Below are 16,384 nucleotides of genomic sequence, written 5' to 3' on the forward strand. Positions count from 1 at the left end.
GTGCCTAATACTATAGGGTTTTTATTTTGATGCAGCAATTACTTAAAGTATTTTCATTGTAGAAACTTAACAACTGCTTTTATTGATAGATACTTTAACTGTAGAACATAAATGATCTTTCAAACATTTTTGTGTAGAATATTTAGATAATACATTATAAGTAAATTTTCATTTGAATCTCTCTACTACCTTCAAGTACTATTTTAAAATAGGAGACAGAAAGAAATATTAGAATTAATCATTGGAATATTTTGGTTCATCATTTTTCCTCTCTTACAGGCCTTCTGGTGATGTTCTTGAGACATTCAATTTCTTAGAAAATGCTGATGACAGCGACGAAGAAGAGGAAAATGACATGATTGAAGGCATCCCAGAAGGAAAAGACAAACATCGGATAAATAAACACAAAGTAAGAATTCAATTTTCTATTCTCATTAGCTAAAATATAGGTAGTCATGTATTTGGAATAGAAAATTTCAAGATGTCTTTCGTTACATTGGGAGTGATTGATCATTTATTATGTCACTTGGAAGTTTTATATAGTCAGTTCTTATTGAATTACCTACACATAGTACAAATTATTTGCTGTATTATAAATGGCAAGAAAGGGTCTGTTTTTATAGGACTAGTCCAGTGATTTGAAACTTTTTTTAAAAAGTTACATCCTTTCCACTCCTGTCACAATTAAGAATCACTGCTGAAGTCTCTCTCTTCCTGTACAGTAAACAAGTGGTAAATTGTAACTGAAGTGGGGTGGTACTCCCACCCTGGGTGAGGGAGTAAACTAAGAATTGTAAATGTACGTGTCAACACTCATTGTTTGTTAAGGATTAATAAAAATTTGCTTTTGCTCATAACCTAAGAAACAGGTTTATGTATTTTAGTGTTGATGCAGGTTAGCTATAAGAGCAAAAGTAGATTAAATGATCTATGTGTGAATTGTCATAATAGTGTACAGTATTTCAAGTATGTTTTTTTAAAAAAAAAAGTGGATGGGTTCTGTTGTGGTTCTTTGGGATTTTACAGTAATATGGGAAAAATGCCAGTGTTTCGCAGAAGCTTCTAGTCTATAAAAGCAGTTTTCAACCTTTCTGCCAAATTTCATGTGTGTAACACACTCATATGTGGAGCATAGGTGAATAGAGATTTTGATCCTTCCCTATTTTTTTGTTCTGGGAAGCACTACTATAAATACCACAGCTGTTGACTTGCATTAATGTCCTTATTAACTATGCCATATCCTTATATGTTACGGACTGCCTGTGCAGTTCTCAGTGAATGAGGTCAATTCAACACAACATATTAGAATGTAAGTTAGTGCATGGGTCTTTTGGTACCTGTGAATCTATTGTAATTAGAGAAGTTCTTTGTAAGAATCATCATACTTGAAGATTAAGATTTTAACCATTCTTATTACCACATTGCTTGCATCACATTTTATAACAGTGTTCACACAGCACTGTTGACAACCATTTATCTAGGGTATAATTTGGGATTGGTGAACTATGTGGAAAATCTAAAATTTTGTATCTAATCTAAAAATGAGAGTGCAAATGTAAAGATAATTGTGTGAAAACATAAAGGACTCCTTTACAATTTAGCATAAAGGTAATTCTTGGCTTATGTTCCATTTACAGATAGGTAATGAAGGTTTAGCTGCTGACCTAACCGATGATCCTGATACTGAGGAAGCACTGAAAGAATTTGATTTTTTAGTGTCTGCTGAAGACGGTGAAGGAGCTGGAGAAGCACGGAGTTCAGGGGATGGCACAGAATGGGGTAAGGTGATAAAGAAATGGGGGTGGGAAATCATCTAGCCCTTAAAGTTGTATTTTATTAAATATAATATGTGGAATGTGTATATCTGAACGTATGGTGGCAGTTAAACTGAGAGCAAGGAGAAGAGTGGTATTGAATAATTTCAGAGTATTTTGCACCAATTTATTTAGATTTGGTGACTAAACTTTAATATATGGCTTTTGGTGGATTTTGATTTTTTGAAATTTATCTTGATTTAAAGTTGAAATATTTAGTCAATTTAGAGATCCAATTCCTTTCTTCTTAGCAGATTTTTTTTTAAAGCATATATGTAGTTTTAAACATTCCTATGATTTAATTTGGTAATGAACCTGGGTTTCAAGAAGATAACTCTTTTCAGTATTGCTGTATGGTATTATCTGATTTATTGCTAGGAAGTAATAAAGCTACTAATCTTGAATTATAGCTCTATATTGAGCAAGATTTATTGAAGTATTAAACTTCATTACATGTAATATTCAGTGTACAAATGCATTAGAGCCTAGCCTTTGGAAGTGATACCTACTGCTAATAATAATCCAGCCATAACTAAAAGGGATAAAACAGTTCTATTTATACAGGGTTTAAAAACCCCATTAGAAAGTAAAATAAAAGTGTACAAAGTATTTTAAGTTAATAGCTGAGGTCCAGTATGTTATTCCTATTAAAAATGTTCATTTAATCATCATTTAATATCAACACGTTACCTGGTAGGGAGAACTCAAATTGTGTTTACAGAGCTTTATTGGAGAAGGTTACTAAGTACCTTAATGCATATTTCACATGAACACCAAAGTTGCTTAGTTACTAGCAAGGGGAATTATCACTAGATTTTTATAAACTACTTTGGTAATAAGGAAACACACTTGGATTTTTTAAAAATGCCTCACTTATATATTGAAGCTGAATATTGCTAACAGCAGGAGAGACAAGACCTAAGAGATAATGTTTATTGACTATCCTGATACAAATTGAGTACTTAAAAGATCTGAATTTTGTTATCAGCTTTCTCATTGTTTATGGTTCTCAAGCATTGTTTTCAGATCTTTATTTGTCTTCTAAGGGGAAAGAGGAGACATACTAATTGAAAGTATTAAAAAATTCCACAATTACTTTCTAGACTTCGAATATACACTTTTGTACTTACTATTTGAAAATTGCTATGTTATAGAAATTTTCCCTTCTTAAGAATTAGCTTTGCTCAAGAGCAAGAATTAACCTTGCTCCAGAAAAGTAAAAGTATGTTTTCTTCTGACTTCTCTGTGCAACCCATTCAAAGTTGGAAATACCTTATTTTTTTCCGAAAGTTTCTAAAATACTGTTTATTTTTTTCTGGATTTTAAAATAATTATATAAATATATTTAAATTGTATAAATACATAATTATTTTATAATTCCTGTGTTTTTTAGGAGGTTTAGAACGCACAGATACATGTGAAGAAGAAAATTAAAAATCACCTGTAACACTGCTATATAGAGAGAATCATGGTTAATATTTATATCTTTATTTAACAAGGATTTTGCTGCGTGCTGATATATAAACCACAGTTTCCACTTAATATATTATTCTTCCGCAACATCATTTTCAAAAACTGCATAGTATTCTTGATGGAATATGTTCCACTATTTCTTTAACTCTGCTGTACTGTTGTACATTTAGATTATTTTTATTAAAGAAAAAAACGATCAAAAGCAGTTTTCAAACATCTGTATAGCTAAATCTTGGCACATATCCATTCCTATTTTCTTCACCTAAAATTGCTGGAAGTTTAACTGTCCATCAGAAGAATACATAAAAATTTCAGGAATGTAATTTGTATAAAATGGCATTATTTCTATAATCAAAGTACTATATTATGTGCAGTTGATTGTCCTTCTGTCCAGAGACTTCTGGCTATAGAGCAGAGTTTCAAGTGAGGACCTAATTAGTGTGAATGACAAGTGTCGATACTTTATTTACTTTTACTGTGAATATTTGAGAGTGACCTGAATCTTCTTGTGTAATTGGAAGTAACCGACAAAGTCTCTTCCTTCCGGACAAGTCTAAAACACCTTTAAAGCATTTTAAGTTCTTGAGAAGGAAAGGATTCTGTTAAGAACAAAATGGTTCAAGTAGTTTCTTTCCTTAAGAAATGGAAAATTATCAAAGGATCTATGCAGTGATTTTGAATTTATCATTTTTACTCAACAGGTGTCATACTCAGTTTTTTTCAAAACAAAGAGGCTGGATATACAAATACCCCTTTATATTTATTTAATTCATTTACTTAAAATTTGAATTTACTTACAGATGGGAAGGTGATGCTTTTCAGATAAATTACTTGGTAAAGGACACAGTTGTTGTTGTTGTTGTTGTTTTTAAAAGTAAATAGTCTGTCATAATGAAACATCCCAGTATTCACCCACATCGGATAATCTATGTTATTTTTTATTTTGTATACTAGCAGTCTACTCGGGTACCTAATTTTGAATCCTTTTATCCTATGAAACCACTGCTTTTAGAAAGCTTTTAAATCTTTTTCTTCTTCTGTCATCTACATTAGGTACTCTGGGTTTAATTTTAGTAGTTTTTACTTCTTGGCATAATCAGAAATATTGTGAGCATTTCTAATTTCGGTATTTCTCTCATGGAGACTAGGCATTTTAAGGTTGTTTAGTTATTGTCTCCTACACTTTGAAACTGTGGTCTGTAGAATGTATAGGACTACAAAATACCAAATGTTTGTATTTAAATATAATGAATAAAGTACTGAATATTTGCATAAAGTTAGTTACCAATTTATGCTATATTAAGTAGATTTGTATAATTCCTTTGCTTTGGTAGTTAGAATCACCATAACAAAATTTTAGGCCTTTGTGGTTTTGAGTTGTCAAGGGTCATTTTTTTGGTGCATATTTGTGTTTTCTTGTAAACAAGAAAGTTCCCGCAACTGATTCAACCTCATTTCTTGGTATTTTTTTTTCCCCCTAGATTTTTTAAAAACAGAATTAATATGTAGAAGATTATGCTGCTTCTTCCCTTTTGCTCTTAACTATTTCTTATAAGTAATATCAAATCAGCTGTTACCTACCAGGCAAGTTTCAGGATGTTTGTGCACATATGCATTCACCAACCTTTTCTTTGCACTGCCTTAAGTTTACCTTTGTTTTCTAGATTTGAGTTTACCTTGCAAGTAGTATTTGTATTTTTCTTAAGCTTATCCTTTTTTATTCCCTTTGCTTTTTCACTTCACTACCCTTTGCTACTCCAGTTAGAGCTATTCACAGATTTATTTTTCTACAAAGGTCTTTTAAAAAACATATTAAACTTTACTGTTTTATCTAACTTCCAGTGTAAAGTATATACCACTTAAATTTTTTGTTGTTGTTTCTATGAGGTTTAACAAAGTTTGCTCAAAATGTGTCCATTTGTCTCTTTTAAAAATAAGAATTGTAAGCTTTATTAAGATGAGTACAAGCGATTCTCTAGATCACATTTTTTCTTAGAGTATTTGATAAAGTGACAGAACGGATTCCTGATATAGCATTGTTTTCATGATTAGAGTACATGAAAAGTGGATTTTCTATTTAAATCATTATTACAGCTGTATTACAAACAGTATTACAGTTTGCAGATTTGACAAATAATCGTGTAAATTTCAGGCTTGAACAACCTAGTTTCAGGTAATTCAAGTTAGCAAATTTTTGGATTTAGCTTTTTACATACTGACTACCTAAGATCATAGTACCGTAAGGGAGAAAGTGATGACAATTATAGTAGGAAAAGCTCAAGGTACATTAAATTGAATTTCTGTGTACCTTTGGCTTGCGGGATCGTGGTTCTTCAACCAGGGATCGAACCCGGGCCCCGGCAGTGAAAGCACCAAATCCTAACCAATGGACTGCCAGGGAATTTCCCTGTGTACCATTTAAATATGAGAATTTTTTATGTTTACTTACATACAACTATCTATAAGGAAAAAAGGCTTTTTGTATGTCCACTGTATAGATGCAATCAGTGAGTCCTAGGGAGTTTATAAGGCTTGTAAGCCAGAATATAATGAGTTAACAAAAATTTCTAAAGTATGTTTTCTCTAAAATCTTCCTCTTATGTCAGTCTTCTTGATTGACTTAGCCTATGTGTTTTGGTATAATTTTTATTTAATAACAGGGTTAAATAAACTCTTAGTTCTTTAACAAAATGTTAAACTTCCTAATAACAGCTTTCAACTTAAACAGTAAGTTTAAAACTTAAAGGATGGAAAAGCCTTTAATGCCTAAAATAATTCGAATAGACATATTTTTATTCTGCTTCTTTTTAATGCTGTTTTTCCTTTAGTTTACTATAGGGTAAATTTATTCTAGGCACAAGTATTTACTTAAAACAAATACGGATTTGTTTATTCAGCTAAAATAGCTAAAGTATCATCCTTAGCAGATTTACAGCAATGTGTGTTTTCACTTCTCCATACTTTTCACTGCTTTTATCTTACCCTAAAAGTATCAACTCTTAAAAAGTTCTTCAGTGGAATTTGAGTTTTGTTTTTTTTGTTTTTTTTTTTTTTGCTAATCTTAGTTGTAGACCAATGGAAGAAGGTAATGAGATGTTGAACTGTTTGGGTGGGGTGGGGGCAGAGGTGGGATTCTCTGAATGCTTTGTATGGATTATTCGAAACATTGTAGTTTGGAATATATGTATGTATTATATTGGACTAGAATGCCTCTCCATTAGTACAGTTATTTTGTGCATGCAGAATCAATGTGACAGAAGGTGCATGAATATTTTCATCAATAAAATGGCACTGACCTTTCTAGCTTGCACTTTTATGAGTAGTTCGCATGTAATTCATTCATTTGCTTTTATGATGCTGGCTGAATAATTTTTTATTAACATTTTTATAAAGATGCAGTGATCTATTTTTGTATAACATTAGATTTCTAATGTCAGTCCATTGTAAGAATATCAGTTATTGAAAGAATAATAACCTTCAAATTTGTGATTCATAGAAATGAAGCACCATTTAACTTTTGTTAGTGGTATTAAATGTTTAGAAACTTACTAGATGAGCTTTTAGAGTTTGAGTTGTGAATACCAAAACTGAGACTGCACCTTTAAAGTACTTTGAATATATGCTATTAGTACATTTTTATTATGATTATATAAAGCTATAACAGTTTACTGCCAACAGCTTGCATTGCCAACTGCTGATTTTTTTTCTTTTAATAATATGCTGCATGTAGATAAAGATGACCTCTCCCCAACTACTGAGGTTTGGGATGTAGACCAGGGACTAATAAGTAAACTGAAGGAACAGTACAAGAAGGAACGAAAGGGGAAGAAAGGGGTAAAGAGTAAGTGCAGATTCTATTATAATTTTTGTATACCAATCTTTGAGAAAAAAAAATTCTTCAGTTCTGATTTTTTTGTCTACTTCTTTTTGTTTTATAAAGGGGGCAACTAACTTTAAACTTTGTCTGTTGTATAATTGAAATTTATTTGAATGTAATTTAGGTTGTGTTATTGATCAAGTGGGAAATCATTTTAAATATGTGGATAAGGATGAAGGAAGAATTTCAGGGTTTTTGTCTGTATTTTAAGCTTTAAAAAGTTTACCAAACTGTAAGGAATATTGGCCTTGTGATGAAAAATAATAGAAATCTGTTCAAAAGGAAGAAAGTATAACTTTCTGTATTGTTGATACATAGGGTATTACTGCTATAACCAGCTCATGTCCAGGTTACATTTCTTAGTTTCAGAATTCCAAAATACAGTGAATAGGAAAGCCCTTTCCATAGTTTGTGCTTTCTGGCCTTAATCCAACCACAAACAACAACAGTAGCAAAAAAAAAAAAGCTCTCCTAGGCAGTATTTTCTTGGCTACTCTGATGGAGTAAGGCCAGAGGAGAGGGTAGTGGTGGCAGTAGGGTTTGTTTGGTCAATCACTGAGTGTCTTTGGGTACCTCAGTGTATTTTTCACTGTTAATATCCTGACCAATGAATGTATTGTAAAAGTATAAATTTAGCTACAGCACATCTCAAAGAAGTAATTCATTTCCATTTTGTGAATCAAGCTTAAGAACAGTCGCATGAAAATCATCTTCAGACCTATGAGTATTAAATGGAGAAACTGAAGTTTAGTTTTGGGGAACTTTATTTTGAACTGGCCATTGAATCCTGCCAGTCTAAATTTTTTGACTGTGTGTAGGAGAAAACAGTAGACTTCAATGGCAAAAACCATGTAGGCATTCTTTCATATTCCTTTCTCTGGTGACAAATATATTAATTTATGAAATGGCAGTTGCAGTGGAAAAGGGTGTAAGTTTTCTTCAGTGAAGCAGTTTTTGAATGGTTTAATTTATTGTGGAGGTAAATAAGGAATTTGGGAGATTTTACGTGTTGTGCACTTTTATAACCTTATGCTTATTTATGTTATTGCATGTGAATAAAAAGGTAAATTGTTCTCTAAGAAGTTTCATATTTTATGTTGAACTGCTTACCATATTTAAAAATGTTTAATGCTGGGCAGGGACTGTGTTCAGCTCTAACATCACTTACCTATATAATTAATGCATGTTGAGTATAAAAGTACTTTTGCATGATTGGCCATTTTAATATAGACACAATGACATTAGAATTTTAGGGTTTAGATCTTTTTTTTTAAGAAATAGTTTATTTGAATATTAGATTACTTATTTTCTGTATGTTATTCATAAACTGACTTACCTGCTGAAGATTTCTTTAGAAAATGCTAGGTAGTATTGCTTTTAATTTAAAATATAGATACTCCATTTTTTCCTGATAGAATGTGTTTAGATCTATACACATTTTTTTTTCTTTTTAACAAATTGAAGATTTGTGGCAACCCTGTATTGTTTTTTAGCAATAGAGTATTTTAAATTAAAGTATGTACATTTTTTAGAGACATAATTCTGTGCACACTTAATACAGTACAGTGTAGTGTACACATAACTTTTATATGCACCAGGAAACCAGAAAATTCATGTGACTCGCTTTATTGTGATATTTGCTTTATTGCAGTGGTCTGGAACTGAACCCTCAATATATCCAAGATATGCCTGTACCTTTTTGAGGTTTAGAAAGAAGATATAAGTCAACTTAAGGTTTTTTAGTTGTAGGTTTTACATTTTTCTAAAAAATGTTTTTTATTGAAAAAAATACCTGTTTAAGAACTATTAGAAACAGATGAACTGAAACTAAAGTCTAAAATCCCCATAAAATTGTAATTTAATTAATTTTCTTTAGTAGGATCATAATATGCAGTTTTGTTATTTGCCTACTTAGCTAACAGTTCATAGAAAATACCATTTCATGTCAATAAATATTCCACTGTATAACGTTTTCCAATTTCTTTATACCAAGCTACCCTGTTGTCAAGCAGAATATTGCAGAACCTAATATGTGAAATGGGTGAAAGGGAACTACTGTGATTAAATCAGGATCTGGAGACCTCACAGCTATGCCCTGAGGCTCTCATGTCTCAATACGATTTTATTACCAAAATGTGTACTGTGTTATTCAACCAGTCCCCTTTAATTTTGCTTTTGTATCTGTTTTCTCAAAAAAAAAAAAAAACTAACTTTATATAGCCATAAAAATAGAACATACTTATGATTCAAACAATACAAGTAGTATGTAGAGACACAAAAAAGTAAAAATCACCTTCAGTCCTACAACTCAGATATTAATATTTGGCATATATTCTTCCAACTTTTTCTAAATGTCTTTATACATAAACCTCCTTTAACAATTTCCAACAAGAATATCATATTGTTTTTAATTCATTTTTTCGTAATTTTCATAGTCATCTAAATAAAATATAATTTTAGTGGTTATATAGCATTGCATTTTGTGAATTTAACCTAGCCTCCATTAGTTAATCCTTCAGATTGTTTCTCATTTTTACTGTTTTTATAAACACCAGTGCTTTTAAATTTACCCATGTATGTAGATATAAAGATGAGGTTTCCAACACTGTCTCAGGAGTGAATAATTAGGAAATAATAAATTATGTTTCTCTTTACACTTCCTTTGTGAATTAGTTAAATAAAAACTTTTTGCTCTTTAATATAGAGTTCACCTTGAAAATGTTGGCTCTGAATCCCTGCCATGGAAATAAATTTTTTTTTTAATTGATGGATAATAAACTTAGGTCTTAATCCAGGTAGAACATCATGTTAATGCTAAGATACAATTTTACATGAAAAGATAATTCATGAATTTCCTTAGCATTCTTATTATCTATTTTTGTTGGGTTTTCTGATATTTTTGCAGATGTGGCTTTGTATAAGTTAGAATAATTCATAAACTTTAGCCTTTTTTCTTTATTCCAAAATGTGAATGAATCACACCTGTTGGATCATAGCACTAAGTTTCTACAGAGTTTTTTCCAGCTTCTTAAAGGGAAGAAAATTATTTGCTAACTTTACCATATGAAATCAGATATAATCCAATCTAAATGCCTTTTTTTTTTTAATGGGAAAAAAAGTGGTGAGAATGCCAACTGTTAAACTTTGTAAAGACTCAACCATGATTTGACTATTAAAAATGGAAAGACTTCTAAAATCAAGAGGCAGGAAGCTAATGTTTATCTATCTTCCAGTTTGTTCACTCCATTTCACCCTTCATTTTTCCCACCTAAGGCAAAAGAAAATAAAAGTGACATCCTTGCCTTGGACTGTAGATACAATTCAGTATTAATTTTCTTTTTCTTTTTCTTACTTTTTTGATTAGTATTTCTAAGAGTCAACACCGTGAAACTAAAGAGACTTGATACAGTTATTTTGGTCTTAAGCTTCAGAAGGGTTAAGCTTCCTTTTCCTTGTAACTTTTTATTTTGACATAACTTCAGACTTAAGGAAAAGTTGCAAGAATAGGGTAAAGAATTCCATGCACTTTCACAGTTTCTTTAAATGTTAACATTTTACTACATTTGCTTTATCCCTTCTCTCTTTAAATATGTACCTTTATTATTTTGAACAGTTCAGAAAACTGAGTAAGTAGTAGACATGTTGCTCCTTAGATACCTTAGCGCATGTTACTTGAGCACAAACACATTCTCCTATATGACCACAGTACAATGAGGAAAATCAGGGAATTAAGTGATATAATACTGTTATCTAATCTAAAACTCTGTTTTCTGTAATCTTTAAATAATTTCTAAGCTTTCTGTAATTGGGAAAGGGAGTGAGGGGGGGTTCGGAATTAATCTTTTGTCAAAATCTTGGTTTGATAGGATTTTTCTAGCTTTCTATGGTGTCCTTTTTTGCAGTATTTTATGTCTCAGTAAAAACATGTAAATCAATAACAAAAATCACACTGTGTATAGCAACTGAAGTAAGGGTAAAGCATCTGAAATTTAGAACCTTTATTTAGAATATGAAGGAGGAGGGTAAAAATCTTTTAAGACTTTGGTATTTGTTTTGGTTTTTCAACATGGAAAGTTTAAATTGTGGATTGTAATATGTTTTCCTTTAATAGATAGTCTTATTCTTGCTTATTGTTATTCCTATGCTGTTTTATACTTATAAAATTGAGGCTTATAAAGAAGATTAGATTATTTCGTGTCCTTTCTTCAAAAGATTTGTGTTTCAAAGATTCACATATAAATGAGCATCCCTGGATCATTTTCTAGTTTTCCTTTTTTAAAAAAAGTTTCATATTAGTATTTGTCATTTGCTATTCCAGATTCAGGATGACAGACTGTCAAGAGGGAATATAATATTTTTGTAAATTGTGACTTAAGTCCAATCATCTATATATTAGGCATTTTAGAACATTTAAGGTGAAATTATTATTTTGTAGCAATAACTTTCAGTAAGCCTATAAAAGCACCTTGGCACATACTATAAAATGACTGTGATGATTAACCTGCTTCTGTTTTGGAGAGAGTCCATAAAACTGTTCACTATTCTCTTGCATCAAATCAAAGACGAACAGTTGTTTCATAGTTAAGGGATATTATTTTCAGCTAAGAAACGCAGTTGTTTTATATTTCTGGCTTCAATTTCACACTTCTAAAACAGACCACTCTTCAACTCAGGTTTCTTTCTCTTTTTTTTCTCCCCCAAGAAAATAATTCAGGTATTTTCACAAGGGGGAGAAAGTATTTTGATGCTCTTTCAGTGAGGACACATTTTTAAACTGCAGAATCACTTTGCAGCTAAACTATTTTTTCCTTAATATTATGATGTCATTTTTTTTAAGATGACATTTGTCATGTCAAAGCTTTCTTTTAATTAAGATGATAGAAAATACAACAGATCAAGCAAACATGACATAACTAAATCTTATTCTAAAATAAACTTATCTTCTCCAGATTGCCTGCTAAACATTTGGTTTCACTTCAGAATATAAGGCTGATTAACAAAGGGAGAACAGTAGATTGAGAAAGGGAAAACAGTAGATTCAGTTAAAAGAAAAAAAATTACTGTTTTACTTAATAGAGTCATGGAAAGATAGATTTCATGTCATGAGTGTGTATGTTTGTGAGTGAATTTAAAAACACTAACACACAAAAAAAATAAAAACAAAAACACTAACAGCAGTTGTCAGTCCATAGTTTGGCTTACACATGGCATACTGTTTTTCGTTTTCCTAGAATCTGTTTAGATGATTGTGCTTTTTTTTTTTTGATTGTGCATTTGTATAGACTTGATGGTCGTGGTTAAGAGATAGATGGGTTGTTTTATTATTCATAGTGGTGAAAGGACAGTTTTTCTTGGTGTTACAATTAGAAAGAGTATTTCTTCTATAGATTAGAGTAATAATTGAGAATCAACTTTTGTTTAATTAATACCTAATGAGTCTTCAATTATGCCGTTGAATATTTTTATAATATTATGTATAACATTCTATTACACTAATATGATTACAATTTTCTCATTATTGCTAATCAGACTTCAAATTTTTTATTTGAAATTGCATTTCATTAAATGATAGATTTAGAAAGAGAATGAAAGAGCATTAAATGTAGTTAGTTGAAAGATGTTCTACAAAGTAGGTGCTAGATAGGACTGTTACATCTGGTTAAGAAATCTGCTTTCATCTTTTAGCAGTTTTTGAGAAACTAGAATTAAAGCAGGGACATTCCTATCTTTCCTAAACTTGCCACTGTGCCAAACAGAAACTAATGTTTGGCTATAGTATGCAAGCCAAAAAAAGTAATAATTATATAATTTGGGATCCTCAGTTTAAACATTAATTAACTTTCATGTTGTCTCCTGCTTTCCTTTTCTTCCATATTTCCCAGTCCATGTGTTCAGGAAGATATGACTTACCTGTAATGATAAAACTTTTTCTTGTCTTTATTATATTTAGCTATCATATGATGAAATTATTTATAAGTAATATCTAATAAAGTCAAATTTATGGTATACATAAGTATGATAAGAGTGAGCAGAGAAAGATCAACAAAGGCTCACAGAGGAGATGGAAGTATGTGCAGGAAGTATTCTCACCTTTCTAAGGGATAGGTAAGGACAGATATGACAAAATATGGTAGAAAGAACCTTGGTGAATATTGATACTATAGGGAAACTGCTCTGATTTGAAAATTAGGGAGATTTGTATTGTGGAGCACTGAAAGATGAGATTGGTTAGGAAAATAGGATCAGCGCATATGAAGCACATATAGGGTTAAGTACAAGATTTTAGTTAGCTTTGATTCAAAGAGTGTTGAAGTGCTGTTTGTGGTTTCAGAGTAAGGAATGATATGATAAATGTGATAATTTTGGAAAACTAATCTAGCTGTAGTATTCAAATTTGATTAAAGACAAATGGAGCTGGAAGAGAGGAAAACCAATTAGGAACCTTCTGCAGTAATTCATAAGAATGCAAGCTTTGACTAGAATAAAGTCAATAGCAAGAAAGAGATTAATCTGAAGAATATTTTTTTATAATATGTTTTATTTATTTTTAATTTTTTAAATTTACTTTTGGCTGCATTGGGTCTTCGTTGCTGTGCGCGGGCTTTCTCTAGTTGCGGCGAGCAGGGGCTACTCTTTGTTGCAGTGCACGGGCTTCTCGTTGCGGTGGCTTCTCTTCCTGCGGTGGCTTCTCTTGCTGCGGAGCACAGGCTCTAGGCACACAGGCTCAGTAGTTGTGGCTCACGGGTCCTAAAGTGCACGGGCTTTAGTAGTTGCGACGCGTGGGCTCAGTAGTTGTGGCTTGCGGGCTCTAGGGTGCGCAGGCTTCAGTAGTTGTGACGTGCAGGCTTAGTTGCTCTGCAGCATGTGGGATCTTCCTAGACCAGGGATCGAACCTGTGTCCCCTGCGTCGGCAGGCGGATTCTTAACCACTGTGCCACCAGGGAAGTCCCTGAAGAATAGTTTAAAGGAGGCTTCTATTTAAAAACAGATCTCCCCCCTCCTCATTTATAAGTTGAAAAGGAATTCTTAATGTGTGGGTGCAGGGCTTCCCTGCACTATGGAGCCCGCGAGCCACAATTACTGAGCCCGCGTGCCACAACTGCTGAAGCCCACTTGCCTAGAGCCCATGCTCCGCATCAAGAGAAGCCACCACAATGAGAAGCTCGCACACTGCAACAAAGAGTAGCCCCTGCTCGCCGCAACTAGAGAAAGCCCACGAGCGGCAATGAAGACCCAACACAGCCAAAAATATAAATTAAAAAGAAAGAAAGAAAGAAAAAAGATGTGGTTGCAGAATTTTAAGAACAGAAATCAAGTCAATGATGTTGGTACTCATAAGTGGGAAAGTTATAAAGGAGAGCTATTTTGTGAGAAAGGATAACATTCATCTTCTTTCATGTTGAATTTCACTGATGGTTAGATATCCAGTTGGCAGTTTTTCATTTATTAGAGAATTTGTTTACAGTCACTTCATTGTCGGGGAAAATCCTCAGATAATAACTGAGTTTTCTCCATTATAATTACTTTAGGAAATTCAGACTACTTGACATTTTGCGTACAGTAGAGTTGCTCAAGCGTTTCTAAGAAGCTAGGGATTACTGTGAAATAGAGTTAATAAATGTATAAGATTCCACCTATTTCCATTAAGCCTTATAATCTCACTATCTGGCATTCTGTTAGGGATACATAAATGAATGATAGTTCCTATAGAATTACTAATATTCTCATAGCCATAGTGAAATTTAATAATTATGTAGTCTAATTAGTCCATTAATGTTGACATTAGTAAATAAGGTCATAAAGTGTGGCCTTGGATTTGCCTATTTTAATTGTTTTCACTTTATATTGACTATAAAGCATTTTCTTTTGTCTTTTCAAATTATTTTTTATGACATTCTTAAAACTATTTTCTTTCAAAATACATAAGAGAAATGATTCTCCTGTCATTTCTGAATTTCACAGTTTTAAAGAGATCCCACAGTACTGTAGATGCTACTGAGTTTTGCATATTTGGGCCTGAATTATCCATGCAACAGCTGAAATTCTCTCCTTAAACTTATGGCCTATGACAATGCTGACTTTTTATACTATGATGAGAAACTAAGAGAGCTCATGGGTAAATCAGGTTTTTCAAATTTGGGAAAAGTGAAAAAACATTTTGAGGAAAATTGGAGTTGATTTGTTAATGACATATTTGTGTGAATATGGCAGGAAAATATCCACATAAACACAGGGAAAGTTAATTGTTTGTTGCACCCTCATAAAAATCATTTGTACTAATTTCTTTGTTAATGTTTTAAAATAATGGATTATGTTGGAAAAACTCATGTTTTATTCTTTACACTGTTAAATGGTAACTTAAACACCAAAATTTTTTGTTTTAATGGTACCTTCTGTGTCTGTGAGCTTAGAACTTTGGTTGTGTGACAGAAGACTCAATTTTATGTATATATGTATCTCCACAGAAATAGTGAATATCTTAAATATTTAAATTATTTGGGGGGGTTGGTATGGAAAATTGAAGACATCTTTGATTATTGGAGATTTTTATAACTGGAACTTCTTAAAAATAGCCTATTTTGTTAGTAAGTAGGTTTTTAAGGCTGCTAGCAAGTCAAGCGGTAGCTGTTACATGAACCTCTGCTGCTGACATTAATTTACAGGGGTCAACAGGACAAAATTCTACGACATGATAGCTGATCTGGGAGATGATGAGCTGCCCCTCATCCCTTCAGGATTCATAAATCAGTCTAGGTCAGCCTCTACTAGAACTGATCATGAAGGTGCAAGAGCAGAGGAAGGTACAAAATTTAGCTGTCATGTTTATTTACATTGCAGAAGACATTAATTCCAAATCACATCTCCTTAATATTATAACCTTGCTGCTGTTTTAAAATGATCAGTTTATATGATCTTCAGAGAAGGTGTTGGGCAAGCTCTTGGTGTAATTGTCCTAAGGGATTTTGAAATTTTTGGCTTCTGTGTCTTTATAATTTTTTTGTTTGTTTTTGGTGTTAGGTGGAGTTGTTTCATATATCATTTCAAAGTACCTTTCTGAACTGTGACTTTAGCTTACAGTTCTAGTAGCAGAGAAATAGTAGACTTGAAATAGTACATATGGAAAAGAACTATTTAGTCATTTTGTCATATTGCTTACATTTAGTAACTAATAATAACTGTCACTGATTAGGAGACAACTAAGTGCCAGAGATTGTGCTTG

The 16,384-nt window shown here is 32.1% G+C and overlaps 1 protein-coding gene across 1 annotated transcript in view; it reads left to right on the top strand.

Moving 5' to 3' along the window:
• The window catches only part of STRN3 (striatin 3), a 112,273-nt gene that overhangs the window by 75,507 nt on the left and 20,382 nt on the right, over positions 1-16,384 (top strand). The window contains exons 6-7 of the mRNA XM_069540317.1: positions 280-409; positions 1,638-1,779. Of these exons, the coding sequence (XP_069396418.1) occupies positions 280-409; positions 1,638-1,779 (272 nt within the window). The remainder of the gene's footprint in view (positions 1-279; positions 410-1,637; positions 1,780-16,384) is intronic.

This window comes from Delphinus delphis, chromosome 2 (assembly GCF_949987515.2).
Source record: "Delphinus delphis chromosome 2, mDelDel1.2, whole genome shotgun sequence".
In the NCBI taxonomy this organism is placed as follows: Eukaryota; Metazoa; Chordata; class Mammalia; order Artiodactyla; family Delphinidae; genus Delphinus; species Delphinus delphis.